The following is a 13,253-nucleotide window of genomic DNA, read 5'->3' as shown; positions in this document are numbered from 1 at the left end:
CTTTATAATGATATAGAGAGCTGCGTACGTAATCTTAGATCTCTAAAAATAGAAACAAAAACTTACGGCTAAAAACTTGTTAATTCCTATCCTTAAGGAGAAACTGCCTGATGAACTTTTGATTTTAATTTCTAGAAAATTTGCCGGAGAGTTGTGGACTTTAGATAGACTTTTACAATATTACAATGAAGAGCTACAAGCTAAAGAGTGTTGTGCCAAATATCTTTTAAAATCAAATTATGATAAAAATGAACATAAAAATTTCAAATACGATTCTTTAAACAAAAATGCACAGCAAAATTCTTCTTATAATTATAGAAATAAAAATAACTTTACAACATCAGGTTTTCATACACAAAATAGAAGAGCACCAGAACAAAGAATTTTACAATGTGTATATTGTTCAGAAAACCATAAGCCTTCTCACTGTTTAAAAGTAACAAATTTAGATTCAAGAATTGAAATTCTAAAAAAACAAAAGAGATCTGTTTAAAGATCTTCATCTGTTTAAAATTAGGTCATACATCAAAATTTTGTCATTCTAACTATTCATGTTTTCAATGCAATGGAAAACACCACATCTCTATTTGCAATAAGAAGCAAACCCAGACTAGTGCAACTCTCGTAGGTGTGTCTGATAGCATTTTGCTACAGATAGCAAAGGCTAAGTTTTTTAATTCAGAGAGTGAGTGTGGAGTATTGAGTATGGAGTATTGATAGCGGTAGTCAGAGGTCTTATATTACCAAAGATGTATGTGAAATATTGAAATTAAAAACTATAAGGAAAGAAGCTATAATAATAAAAACATTCGGTCAATTTAATAATTCCAGAGTTAAAAAGCTCGATGTTGTTCAACTTAAGGTAAAACATAGAAATGCTAATTTGTATGTGTATGTCGAGGCTCTATGTGTGCCAGTTATTTGTAGCCCTTTGCAGAGGCAAGAGATATCTCGAGCGTGCAAAAATTACCCGCATATTTCAAAGTTAATTCTAGCTGATTATGATGATGGTTCCAAAGATTTTCCTAATGACTTATTGGTAGGGTGTGATTTGTACCATAAATTTATGACAGGTAATGTTATTAGAGGGGTCGAGGGCTGTCCTGTGGCTTCTTCCTCTGTTCTAGGATGGGTGTTAAGTGCCCCAATGCCTTCTGTAAAAAATGTTAATAAGAAAGTAATCATGAATTTACGCGTTGATGCTAATTTAATCGAGAGTGTGGAAGATGTGCGCAGTTGTATTGATGAACTAAGAAGTGATTTACAAAAATTTTGGAGTGTGGAGAAAATGGAATCCACTGATGAGTGTGTAATACATAAATTCGAAAATGATATTATGCATAACGGTGAGAGATACGTAACTAAGCTTCCCTTTAAACCAGATCACGATTGTTTACCAGATAACTATAAAATTTGTGAGGTTAGACTGAATAGGTTAAAAAGGCAATTGCGTGATAAGAATTTGTTAAGTGATTATGACGCTATTTTTAAAGAATACGAAACGAATAAAATTATTGAAAGAGTACCTGAGAATGAAATCGCTAAGGAATCAGGAAAAGCACACTACCTAGCGCACAGGCCAGTTTTAAGAAAAGATAAGGAAACTACTAAGATAAGAGCAGTATTTGATGCTTCCTGTTCTAACAATGGATTGTCCTTGAATGATTGTCTATATTCAGGGCCAAATCTATTATCCAAAATATTTGATGTACTACTGCGATTCCGATTAAATTGTATTGCCATATTAGCAGACATTAAACAAGCTTTCTTAAATATAGAAATTTCTAGTGAGCATAAAGATTATTTAAGATTTCTCTGGTATAAAAATATGGATGTAGAGCAGGACTCAGAATTGATTGTTTATAGATTTTTAAGAGTAGTATTTGGACTGACTAGTAGTCCTTTTTTATTAAATGGAACAATAAGACATCACATCAAAAAATATGAAAAATCTAATGGTAAGTTTGTAAAAAGATTCATTGAAGATTTATACGTTGATGATGTCACATCTGGAACGGAAAGTGTAACGAAGGGTAAAGAATTTTATAAAAAGTCTAAAGCAATTATGTCTGAAGGTGGTTTCAATTTAAGGAAATGGAAAACAAATAGCCAAGAATTACAAAACTATTTTGATTTTAATGAGAAAATGATAAAAAATAAGGGAAAAAAAAAATTCAATAAGCAATCTTGATGATAGTACTTATTTAGAAACAGAATTGGGTAAAAGCGATTATGGGTATAAAAGAGTTTTAGGAATTGAATGGGACTCGAAAAATGATGAATTCATTTTTCAATTTAATGACTTTATAAAAATGTCACGGGAACTTAAAACAACAAAAAGGAATATCTTGAAAATTTCGGCATCAATTTACGATCCATTAGGCATTGTTTCGCCTATAACAGCCAGACTAAAAACAATATTTCAAATTTTGTGTAGAGATAAAAAGGAGTGGGATGCGAGTGTGAGTGGAGAGATTGAGTTTAAGTGGAAAGAATTGTTGAGAAATGTTGAGGAGTTGAGTGTTTTAAGAGTAAAGAGATTTGCGTTTGTTAGAGTTGAGGAGAGAATAATTTCGGCAGAGTTACATGGATTTTGTGATAGCTCAAGAGAGATATATTGTGCAGTTGTTTATCTAAGAGTTAAGACGAGTGTTGCTGTGAGAGTATTTTTTTTGGCAGCCAAAACAAAGGTAACTCCATTGAAAGAGTTGTCTGTTCCTAGGTTAGAGCTGTTGGGTTGTTTGTTGTTGAGCAAATTAGTAGGAGAAGTGAAACGAGTAATAGAAAATCGAATAATTATTAGTAATGTTAGTTGTTGGACAGATTCTGAAGTGGCTTTGCATTGGATTAAAGGGAAGGAGAAAACTTGGAAACCTTGGGTGGAAAATCGTGTAGTTGTGATTAGGAAAGAGGTTGGGAGGAAGAAATGGAGGCATGTAGCAGGATTGGAGAATCCAGCAGATGTTCCAACCATACATTGGAACGCAAAAAAGCTGCGTTTTGCGTTTGCGTTCTGAAATAAAAACTCACACGCAAACTCAAACGCATTTGAAGCAATTTATTGCGTTTACTTACGTAAACGTAAACGCAATTTACGCAAATAACTGCGTTTACGCACGCATTTAATACGCAACTTACTCATATAAAATGCGTTTAAAAACGTAACTCAAACGCAACTTACGCGTATAAATGCGTTTACAAACGGAACTCAAACGCAACTTACGCGAATAAATGGGTTTGCAAACTTGACACAAATGCGACTTACCTAACCTATTATAAAAAATGTGTCTTTTTAAGAAAACGCGAATCGTTAAGTAATTACTTTTTACTTTTTAATTCAAAGATATTATATAACTTTTTATTTAAACCGTTGTGTTACTATTGAAACTATTGCATTATATATTCATTTTATTTTTGTGCTTTTCAAGTTCAAAAAATATATTATCTTTATATGATAAGTTTACATTTCACTATCTGAGTCATCGTCGTCCGAAAAATCATTTAAACTTTCAAGAATTTTTAAGTTTACTTTTAACAACTTTATTTTTAAGCGACTGATAATCAGATCAGCAGTCATGTTGCCTCGTCTCTTTTCACATACAAAACCAGAAGTACTAAAATATCTCTCTATAAAAGCTGCTGATGATGGAATATTTAGTAAGGTGACAAATAGATTTCGTAAAATTGGCATTTTAGAATTTTTGAACCAAAAATCATAAGAAGGATACACAGATACAGCAAGTCCTTTCTCTTCAATTTGCTTAAAAAAGTAAAGTTTTTCTTTTTCGATTTCAAGTAAATAGAGTTGTAAATTAGGCTGCCGAGCTTCTGGGCAATAGTTATCATCTAGCATAAATCCGCTGAGCGAATCAGTTTGCTGATCATTTGAACTCAATCGTTCTTTCGCTTGTGTAAGCTCACATCCTGGTTGCGATTCTAAAGCACTTTGATAAATATTACGTGGTGTAAAGAATTTCAGAACTTCGTGTAGCTTTTCTACTGCTCCTAAATAATTTTAGGTTGCGATACAAACTTTAATATAATAAATTAATATATAAAAGTAGTTAAACTTATAAATTAGGTTTTGAAGAACTATTTTTTAAACTAAATTTTAAAACTTTTTCTTTGTCTTAATTAATTAATAAAACCTTATAACTAAATACTTTTAACAATAAATTGACAATCAGGTCTAAAGAACCACAATTTAAGCTTTGAGATATTCAACAGTGATGCTACTTGATAAATTCCTGAGTTAAGTTCGTACTCAAACTTTAGTTTAAAAGAAGAAATTAACAAGTTAGCAAATTCTTTTCCATTTCCTTGTAACTCCATTCTACTCCATTTTGAAATCATAATAGTCAATGCAGGCAAAACATCAGCAATCGATGAAAGATTTTTTTGTACAATTAAGTTGAACTGGTATGCGGGAAGAAGGATTTGTAGGTATAGTTCAATCTTATCTAATTCGATTGGGCATTGATTTTCCGGATCAAATGCATTTCTTTTGTAAGCCTTTTGAAAACTCTGTAACATTAGGAAAGCAGCTGACCAACGAATTCCATCACAGCTTGTTTGTAATTTAGCTTCATTTTTTATGTGGTATTGAACGCTATTTATAGTAGGCTGTGACAATTCCCGTTTTCCGGGAAACGAAAGCGGGAATTTCCGGGAACGGGATTCATTTCCCGGACTTGGAAAAAAACGGGAACGGGAATTCCCGTTCCCGTATTTTAAAAAGCGGGAACGGGAAAATCCCGTTCCTGTTCCCGTTTTTCACCTGGAACGTCTAATATTTCCTGGTTTTTTTTCCTGCTTTTTTTTTTTCTTTTTTTTTCCTGGTTATATAATTTGTTTTTTTTTTTTGTGGTTTATTTTGGTTTAGGTGTTTGTTTTTTTTTGGATTCTTTTTTATTTTTTTTTTTTATTTTTTAAATTTATTAACTTAACAACATTTTTACAACATAGAAGATTTTTACAACATAGAAGACACACAGGGGAGTTTTAATAAAAGCTATGTACCTAAAAAAAAAAAAGGAAAAAAGGTTAATTCTAACTAATAACTTATATTCAAAGGAAAATAAGGTAATTAACAAGAAAGATACCAAAGATATGAAGAAAGTTAGTAAAGAAAAGACGCAAGTTAGCAAAGAAAAGAAGAAATTAGTAAAGAAAAGAAAAAAGTTAATAAAGAAAAGAAGAAAGTTAGTAAAGAAAAGAAGAAAGTTAGTAAAGAAAAGACGAAAGTTAGTAAAGAAAAGACGAAAGTTAGTAAAGAAAAGAAGAAAGTTAGTAAAGAAAAGACGAAAGTTAGTAAAGAAAAGAAGAAGTTAGTAAAGAAACGAAGAAAGTTAGTAAAGAAAAGAAGAAAGTTAGTAAAGAAAAGAAGAAATTAGTAAAGAAAAGAAGAAATTAGTAAAGAAACGAAGAAAGTTAGTAAAGAAAAGAAGAAAGTTAGTAAAGAAAAGACGAAAGTTAGTAAAGAAAAGAAGAAGTTAGTAAAGAAAAGAAGAAAGTTAGTAAAGAAAAGACGAAAGTTAGTAAAGAAAAGAAGAAGTTAGTAAAGAAAAGAAGAAAGTTAGTAAAGAAAAGAAGAAAGTTAGTAAAGAAAAGAAGAAAGTTAGTAAAGAAAAGACGAAAGTTAGTAAAGAAAAGAAGAAGTTAGTAAAGAAAAGAAGAAATTAGTAAAGAAAAGAAGAAATTAGTAAAGAAACGAAGAAAGTTAGTAAAGAAAAGAAGAAAGTTAGTAAAGAAAAGAAGAAAGTTAGTAAAGAAAAGAAGAAAGTTAGTAAAGAAAAGACAAAAGTTAGTAAAGAAAAGAAGAAATTAGTAAAGAAACGAAGAAATTAGTAAAGAAAAGAAGAAAGTTAGTAAAGAAACGAAGAAAGTTAGTAAAGAAAAGAAGAAAGTTAGTAAAGAAAAGAAGAAAGTTAGTAAAGAAAAGAAGAAAGTTAGTAAAGAAAAGAAGAAAGTTAGTAAGGAAAAGAAGAAAGTTAGCAAAGAAAAGAAGAAAGTTAGCAAAGAAACGAAGACAGTAAACTACTTAAAAAAATTATAATTAGGTCTTAAACCTAATTATAATTTTAAATTATTATAATATTTATATATATTTACCTTATAGTTATAGTAGTTTGTTCCTAGTATTAGTACCAAATTTATAACATAAATCTTAAAATCTTAAAATAAACGGGAATATATGCGCGCAAATCATAAAATAGCGGGAATCCCGTAAAAAAGCGGGAAACTTGGTAAAATGCGGGAAACTTGTAAAAATACGGCTTTTCCCGTATTTCTTATATTATATTATAATATATAAATATATATATTATAATATATAAATATATAAATATGTATATATATAATATATAAATATATATATTATATATATAATATATATATAATATATATATATTATATCATAATATATAAATATATATATATTATATATTATAATATAATAATTACGGGAAAACCCCGTTACATCGAATGACGTACGGGAACAGGAACGGGAATTTCCTGTTCCCGTATTTTATTTATTACGGGAACAGGATCCCGTTCCCGTATTTTAAATACCAAAAGCAGGAACAGGATCCCGCTCCCGTAGTTCCCGTAAATACGGGAACTTGGCGCACTCTAATTTATAGATTGATTGATGCTTCTTGCGAACTTTGAAAGCGTCGCAAGTAAACGACATAAATATTTTTGTTTCTTAATAGCGATTCGTACAGCGATGTTTGTTTTATGAGCTGCGCAAGAAAACCGCGGTAGTTTCGATGTTCCCAATTCAATTTCAAGATCTTTAACTAGTTCAGCACTATGAAGATCGTATTCGTTATCTTCGTTAAAGTCATAAGTGATGTTTACATCCTCAGCTGTTTTGGCTAACTGAATAACATTTGTAAAAGTAAGCTTCCTTGATTCAGTTAATAGCACTTCAAGAAGTTCATCAGAGGTTTGAATTTCAATACTTAAGACTTCATCTTCACATATTTTTAGCTGCTCATTATCTGCTTCTTCAATATAAAGGGCAACCTCTTGGTTCAGCAATGCACTATCGTCTCCTTTCGTCTCTTCAACTCTATCTTCTTGAGACTTTTCAAATAATTGCTTAAATAGTCTGACAAATGAGCTCCCTTCATCACATGTAATAGCTATTAAATAAATATAACTTAAGTAATCAATAAATTGATTGTATTTACAGTAATTAAAGCTATAAAATTTTTAAAAAATTACCATTTGTTTTTGATTTATTGAAGGTAAAGGTATTTATAATCTTTTCAATCCCTAATTTAATATTTTCTGCATTGTGACGTCCCGTCATCTGTTCCATACCAATAATGATGATTTCTTTTTTTAAATCACTATTCGTTAATGTTTCACCAACTGCAATAAAGTCCAACATTTCAGGAGATGTCCATATATCACTAAATAAAGTGACAACCAGGGCATCTAACTTTTCGTTAATTATGTTTGATAATTTTGCCATCGTTTCTGGTATCAAGTTTTCTCTAAAACTTTTTGCACAAGGAAGTGGAACTTTGACTATTTTCCTCAAAAAGGGATTATTAAATGCATTAATCGAGCAGTTTGATGTAATAAAGAACTTGATAGCGTTCAAAGTATCGGCATCTAGCACGTTTCGCTTTTTATTTGATTTGTTTAGTGTATCGTATGAGTCAAACCACTTACCCAAAATGTCATGATGTTTTCTTTGTAAATGCTTCTTAATGTTGGATGTTCGACAAATACGAGCAGTAAACTTTTGATTACACGATATGCAGAAAAACTCAACATCATTTTGTGATTTATTTATTTGAGTATCAGATGTAGTGAAATGAAGATAAGAAGTATACTCCTAAAATATATAAAAATCATACGCTACATTGTTCTTAATAACATTTTAAATCTAAAAAAAAGTAATTTAATTACCCGTTCAGTTAAATTTACAATAAACTTCTTTTTGGGAAAAATGTTTCTTTGACCAAAATCTTGCATTTTCTTTATCAAATTACACGAGTCTTCAGATAATTTTGCCAAAAGACTATAACCCTGAAACCTTAATCTCGAGTCTTGCTGAATAGGAGAAATAGAAATACTGGAAACTGAAGTATTATTCGAAGACTCTCCCGATAATGATGTCAACGCAGCACTTGTTGTCTGTATAGTAGATTTCGTCGTTTTTGTAGGATTTACAGATCTTGTTCTTTTTGAAATTGCTTCTCCAGATTTAGATGCAGACGAACTTTGAGATAAATAAGGTTGCAATTGCAACTGTTGTGATTGCAATATATCTTCTTCATGTCGCTTTTTTGAACTAGACTTTATGTATCCTCATGACAGATTTTACTCTTGCGAGATTGATGTGTCATACTAAATTAGATATTTATGAAACGATTTAGTAAAACTTGGTTTTGTTTCCTAAACTATTTTTTTTTATACTTTTATGCATAAGCTGCATACCATAAGGAAATGCCTATAGGAACTTCCTAAAGCTATAAGGAAATGCCATTAGACATATCCCTTAAAACAAATTATTACGTGTTTTACATGTATTTAGGTCATTTTATAACGAATTTAAAAAATAATTATTAATCAAATTTGTTAAAAATGATATTTAATTTCTCATTATAATGGCTCCTTTTAAAATGAGTGAATTATGTTTTTAAATTGAGTGAATATAGCCAGATTTTTATAATAATTGAGCTTGCTAGTTAAAGGTATTAAGCTATACTTTTTTCTAAAAATAGTTTTGGTTAAAATAATAGTACCGTATACAACTGAGTATTATTGTGTTCAATTTGTGAGCGGAAAATGAGTTTTCCTTTGTTTTAAGCAATTTTTAAAGTGTGCTCGTGCGCTGACCAATAACATAGTGTTTTTGTGGTTAATTGCCCGTTTTAAGCAATCTTTCTTACATATAAAACGCCCTGTACATATTTAGTTTAATTATTTATGTTTTGTTTCAAAAGAAATAAACTTACCTAAAAGTTTTAAGCACTAAATAATCACAGGACGTTTTGCCCCCCACATAAAAGGGCATTTTTCTTCATCCAAAACCAGCTAATTGCAAATAAACTAGTTTTGTTGATTGAGTTTTAAAGTTTTTATACTTGGAATATTGTGGAATAAATTACCCACAAAACAAATATTTCTTTATTACAATCACACAAATAATACAACTAATGTATTCTGTATATTTTAGTGGAGCAAGATGTTCTTAAAGTCAAGTTCCTTGTGCATTTGTGAGACCTAGGTAAATTAATAATGTTGACTTTAAGGACATCTTGCCCCACCCTATCCTAAACTTGAAAAAATAAGAAAGCAAAAGAAGAGAATAAAAACAATTGTTAAAAAAAATGAAATTGAAAAAAAATTGAAAAAAAAAATGAAAAAATTAAACTGTAAGGTGCAACGAACGAAGAGGGAGAAGACTGAGTCAAAGTAAGTAACTTTAGTATATATCGTACATATATATGCTATATATACACGATCTTTCTTACTGTAAATTTTATGATACGGATATATATATATATATATATATATATATATATATATATATATATATATATATATATGCGTACGTTCCGTTTGAGTTCCGTTTGTAAACGCATTTATACGCGTAACTTGCGTTTGAGTTACGTTTTTAAACGCATTTTATATGAGTAAGTTGCGTATTAAATGCGTGCGTAAACGCAGTTATTTGCGTAAATTGCGTTTACGTTTACGTAATTAAACGCAATAAATTGCTTCAAATGCGTTTGAGTTTGCGTGTGAGTTTTTATTTCGGAACGCAAACGCAAAACGCAGCTTTTTTTGCATTCCAACGTATGGTTCCAACTCGTAAGTTTTTTTTTAAGCTATTGAGTGATAGTTGGTTATCTGGACCTAAATTTTTATGTGAGGAGGAGGTTGAAGTAGGATTGTTTGATGGTGAGAATAGTTTGAATGTGGATGAAGTTCTGATTGAGTCGAAGGGTGTAGATAGGATAAATGAGAGTAGAGTAAATATGGTTGAGGCTGCTAGTAGTGGTAATATTGGTGTTCTGATAGATATTAAGAAGTTTAGCACATTGAACAGACTTATAATGGTAACTGGATATGTGAATAGATTTGCAAGTAATTTGATAAAAACAATTAAGAAGAACAATGGAATAATTAAAGAAAATATATTGACACTTGATGAATATGATATGGCATTTAATTTATGGTTATTAGTTGAACAGTTTTATTTACGAAATCAAGATAACTACAAGAAGCTAAGTTCATCCCTGAAGTTGTTTACTGACAAACAAAATATATTGCGATTAAAAGGACGATTTGGAAATTCGATACTGAGTTATAATGAAAAATATCCGATTATTTTACGTGATGGAATACATAGCTATTTTACAGTGTTAATTATTCGTGACGCCCATGAACGTGTTATGCATCATGGTATTGAAATGACATTAAGTCAAGTTAGAGCAAGGTTTTGGATTATTAAAGGAAGAAAAACTGTCAAGAATGTTCTGCGTAAGTGTGTTATTTGTAAGAAGATTAATGGAAGAACAATGCTGCCTCCCCAAACTCCTGACTTACCCGATTATCGTGTTAATGTTTCTATGTTTTCGTTTCAAGCTGTTGGCATAGATTTTGCTGGACCCTTATATGTAAAAAGTTATTTAAAAACTGATGCGGTATCTAAGGCTTACGTTTTGATTTTGACCTGTGCGTCTAGTCGTGCTGCTCATCTGGAATTAACTCCTGACATGAAGATCCCTGCTTTCCTACGAGCACTCAAACGCTTTATTGCACGCAGGGGCATACCTGATAGCATTACTTGTGACAATTTTAAAACATTTAAATCGATTGAAGTAAAAAGGTTTTGTTTAAATAATAAGATTATTCAAAAGTTTATACTACCTGCTTCCCCTTGGTGGGGAGGATTTTATGAAAGATTGGTACGATCAGTTAAGATACCACTATTGAAGGTTATGGGAAAATCACTCGTTACTTATGAAGAACTGCAAACAGTTTTATGCGATATCGAATCTGTGATTAATAGTAGACCACTTGTCTACATGAGTGAAGATGATAATGAAGAAGCGCTTACTCCCTTTCACTTGATGTATGGACGAAATATATTAAGGAATAATGTGGAATCAAATTTATGTTTTGATATGGTTAATTTCAAGAAACGTGCCATCTACTTAAAGAACTTAATTAATGATTATCGAAAGCGTTTCAGTAAGGTTTATTTGAATGAATTAAAACAACAACATTTATATAATAAGTTTAATGATAATAAACAAGAAAAGGTACTAAAAGTAAATGATATTATGTTAATTAATGACAAAGATATGACACCTCGAAGTCAGTGGAGAATGGCAAGAGTTGTGGAAGTCATTGAAGGAAAAGACAAAGCGATTCGTGGAGCTAAATTAAAGGTTATATCGAATAAAGGAACATCCAAGATATGTTTCCAACCGGTCCAAAAATTAATTCCTCTGGAGATCGATATTGAACAAGATAACAAAGTTAAAGATAGTTCGAAGAAAAATGTCTGTGCAGTTGAAACCGAGATTGGGCAGAATGATGCGGCGCTCAGGTCAATTAATAAACGTCCAACCCGACAGGCAGCACTTGATGGACAATATCTAAGACAATTAAAAGAAAAATATTGTTGACAAGTCAACAGGGGGGAGTGTGTTAAAAGTGATAGTAAAAATTAATTATTGTAAAGAAGCGTGTTGAAAGTGATATTTATTATTTTATTACTGTATGTGGGTGTTGTTAAATGTGGTATTTGTAACTTAATTATTGTTATTATTGTTAATGGGCAATTTATTGGTGCGTGCTCTCCACAGACCTCTTTTTTATTATATATTAAGCATCGGCGTTACCGCACCGTCGGTAAAAATGCGTAAAAATGCGTAAATTTGCGTAAAATGCGTAAAAATGCGTAAATTTGCGTAAAATGCGTAAATTTGCGTAAATTTGCGTAAATCTGCGTAAAAAGCGTAAAAATGCGTAAAAATGCGTAATTACCGCGGTATATTTGCGTAAAAATGTGTAATACGCCATTTTACCGCATTTATCACTTTTTACCGCATTTATCACTTTTTACCGTTTTTATCACTTTTTACCGCTTTTTATCACGATTTACCGCATTTTATCACAAATTACCTCTTTGATTACCGAAAAACTAAAAAAAGATACTTTAAATTGCTTTTTGTATTTCTATTAGTAAATATTACATTTACAGTTTTAAACAAACAAGTTATTGATAAAAAATTAATCATCAGATATATCATCATCTGTCTCTAATAAAATGTTTGCAAGCTCAGATGCTCTGTACTTTTTTTTCTCATTCCCCTTCCAATTCGACTTCATTATATTACCTAATTTTGCTTTTTTGATTCTACTTTGATTGTGCTGGAGTGTCATTGGAATAAACAAAGAGACACTTTGAGTTTGGTCTTTACCTTGAGTCACTTCATACCCTTCTTGTTGAGCTAGAGTCCTTTGACTCTCTTGAGTATCTAACTGTAGCTGTTGTTGCTTATTAGGTTCAGGACCAGTTTGAGTATCTGATAAAGTTGGAGAAGCCTTTTCAAGTGCACCTCTTTTTTTAGTTTCAGTTTGACTATGTGATTTTCCCTGTTGGTGAGTCTTCTTAGTTGGTGGTGTGACATGTGGTAATTCATACGGCTCTTCTTCGCAAGTTTTTTCCCAATCGTTGAGGTTAGAAGGAACCCTTGCGTAATTTTGACTCACAAAAACTAACATGCTAGTGTTTTCTGGTTTTACATTATGTCTAAAATCAGTAACTGTCCTACCTCCTACTGAAAACATTCTTTCTGATGAAGCAGAAGTCACAGGTATAGCCAAGTAACTTCTAGCCAGACCAGCTAGCAGAGGTAACTCATTTTTATTTTGCTTCCACCATTCTAAAGCATCCACATCCCTTTCAGGTAAGGCCATAGTCTGATACTTTTCAAATTCAAGCATCAAGGGTGGCTTGAGCTTTGATTGGCTAGGCTGTGAAGTCCCAGGGCGATGCGCTGAAACCTGCCTCCTGTCTTTCAAAAACTCAAGGTCCACTGGATCCATTGTTTCGTCAAGATCTGATGTTTCTAGCGAAGTATGATCATCAACCAATGACTCGCAGAACTGGATTGTGGTTGGGTGATTGTCAACCAATTCCTTGATGGCGGCTTCCCTCCCTTCCTCACTGTTTGCAATATTTTTGAGTGTATATCCTCTATAATATGGGT

The 13,253-nt window shown here is 31.3% G+C and overlaps 4 protein-coding genes across 4 annotated transcripts; 2 read left to right on the top strand and 2 right to left on the bottom strand.

Annotated features, from left to right (window-relative positions):
• Window positions 1–705: 705 nt before the first annotated feature.
• LOC149889713 (uncharacterized) lies at window positions 706–3,017 on the top strand. Its single transcript, XM_090085169.1, has 3 exons — window positions 706–710; window positions 832–2,075; window positions 2,209–3,017. Exons 1-3 carry the CDS (start codon window positions 706–708, stop codon window positions 3,015–3,017), a joined length of 2,058 nt encoding a protein of 685 aa, XP_089941295.1.
• Window positions 3,018–3,460: 443 nt separating this feature from the next.
• On the bottom strand, window positions 3,461–4,533 carry LOC149889712 (uncharacterized). The gene is made up of 2 exons (XM_090085168.1): window positions 4,164–4,533; window positions 3,461–4,005 (listed from the first exon to the last, which is right to left on the bottom strand). Exons 1-2 carry the CDS (start codon window positions 4,531–4,533, stop codon window positions 3,461–3,463), a joined length of 915 nt encoding a protein of 304 aa, XP_089941294.1.
• A 1,976-nt stretch (window positions 4,534–6,509) lies between these two features.
• On the bottom strand, window positions 6,510–8,365 carry LOC149889711 (uncharacterized). The gene is made up of 3 exons (XM_090086171.1): window positions 7,927–8,365; window positions 7,231–7,852; window positions 6,510–7,148 (listed from the first exon to the last, which is right to left on the bottom strand). The coding sequence occupies exons 1-3, from the start codon at window positions 7,990–7,992 to the stop codon at window positions 6,631–6,633; spliced, it is 1,206 nt and encodes a 401-aa protein (XP_089942297.1). The 5' UTR covers window positions 7,993–8,365; the 3' UTR covers window positions 6,510–6,630.
• A 1,459-nt stretch (window positions 8,366–9,824) lies between these two features.
• Window positions 9,825–11,663, top strand: LOC149889710 (uncharacterized). The gene is made up of 2 exons (XM_090085167.1): window positions 9,825–11,228; window positions 11,271–11,663. Exons 1-2 carry the CDS (start codon window positions 9,825–9,827, stop codon window positions 11,661–11,663), a joined length of 1,797 nt encoding a protein of 598 aa, XP_089941293.1.
• The last annotated feature ends 1,590 nt before the right edge of the window (window positions 11,664–13,253 follow it).

Source organism: Hydra viridissima, unplaced genomic scaffold (genome assembly GCF_058129835.1).
Source record: "Hydra viridissima isolate aposymbiotic clone 2 unplaced genomic scaffold, HvirCarnegie_v1 scaffold_4, whole genome shotgun sequence".
Lineage (NCBI taxonomy): Eukaryota > Metazoa > Cnidaria > Hydrozoa > Anthoathecata > Hydridae > Hydra > Hydra viridissima.
The sequence above is the reverse complement of the archived record's forward strand: the minus strand, read 5'-3'. Positions and strand labels throughout refer to the sequence as shown.

What these genes read in the sequence shown, in the direction of transcription:
- LOC149889710 (XM_090085167.1), top strand. Translation starts at nt 9,825, where the DNA reads ATGGTTCCAACTCGTAAGTTTTTTTTTAAGCTATTGAGTGATAGTTGG. An exon ending in ATCGAAAGCGTTTCAGTAAG is followed by an intron (nt 11,229 to 11,270) that starts GTTTATTTGAAT and finishes TTATATAATAAG; the next exon opens with TTTAATGATAATAAACAAGA.
- LOC149889713 (XM_090085169.1), top strand. An exon ending in TAAAGCAATTATGTCTGAAG is followed by an intron (nt 2,076 to 2,208) that starts GTGGTTTCAATT and finishes GTACTTATTTAG; the next exon opens with AAACAGAATTGGGTAAAAGC.
- LOC149889711 (XM_090086171.1), bottom strand. Translation starts at nt 7,992, where the DNA reads ATGCAAGATTTTGGTCAAAGAAACATTTTTCCCAAAAAGAAGTTTATT. An exon ending in TTGTAAATTTAACTGAACGG is followed by an intron (nt 7,853 to 7,926) that starts GTAATTAAATTA and finishes TATATATTTTAG; the next exon opens with GAGTATACTTCTTATCTTCA. An exon ending in CAATAAATCAAAAACAAATG is followed by an intron (nt 7,149 to 7,230) that starts GTAATTTTTTAA and finishes TTTATTTAATAG; the next exon opens with CTATTACATGTGATGAAGGG.
- LOC149889712 (XM_090085168.1), bottom strand. Translation starts at nt 4,533, where the DNA reads ATGTTACAGAGTTTTCAAAAGGCTTACAAAAGAAATGCATTTGATCCG. An exon ending in TTGTCAATTTATTGTTAAAA is followed by an intron (nt 4,006 to 4,163) that starts GTATTTAGTTAT and finishes AAAATTATTTAG; the next exon opens with GAGCAGTAGAAAAGCTACAC.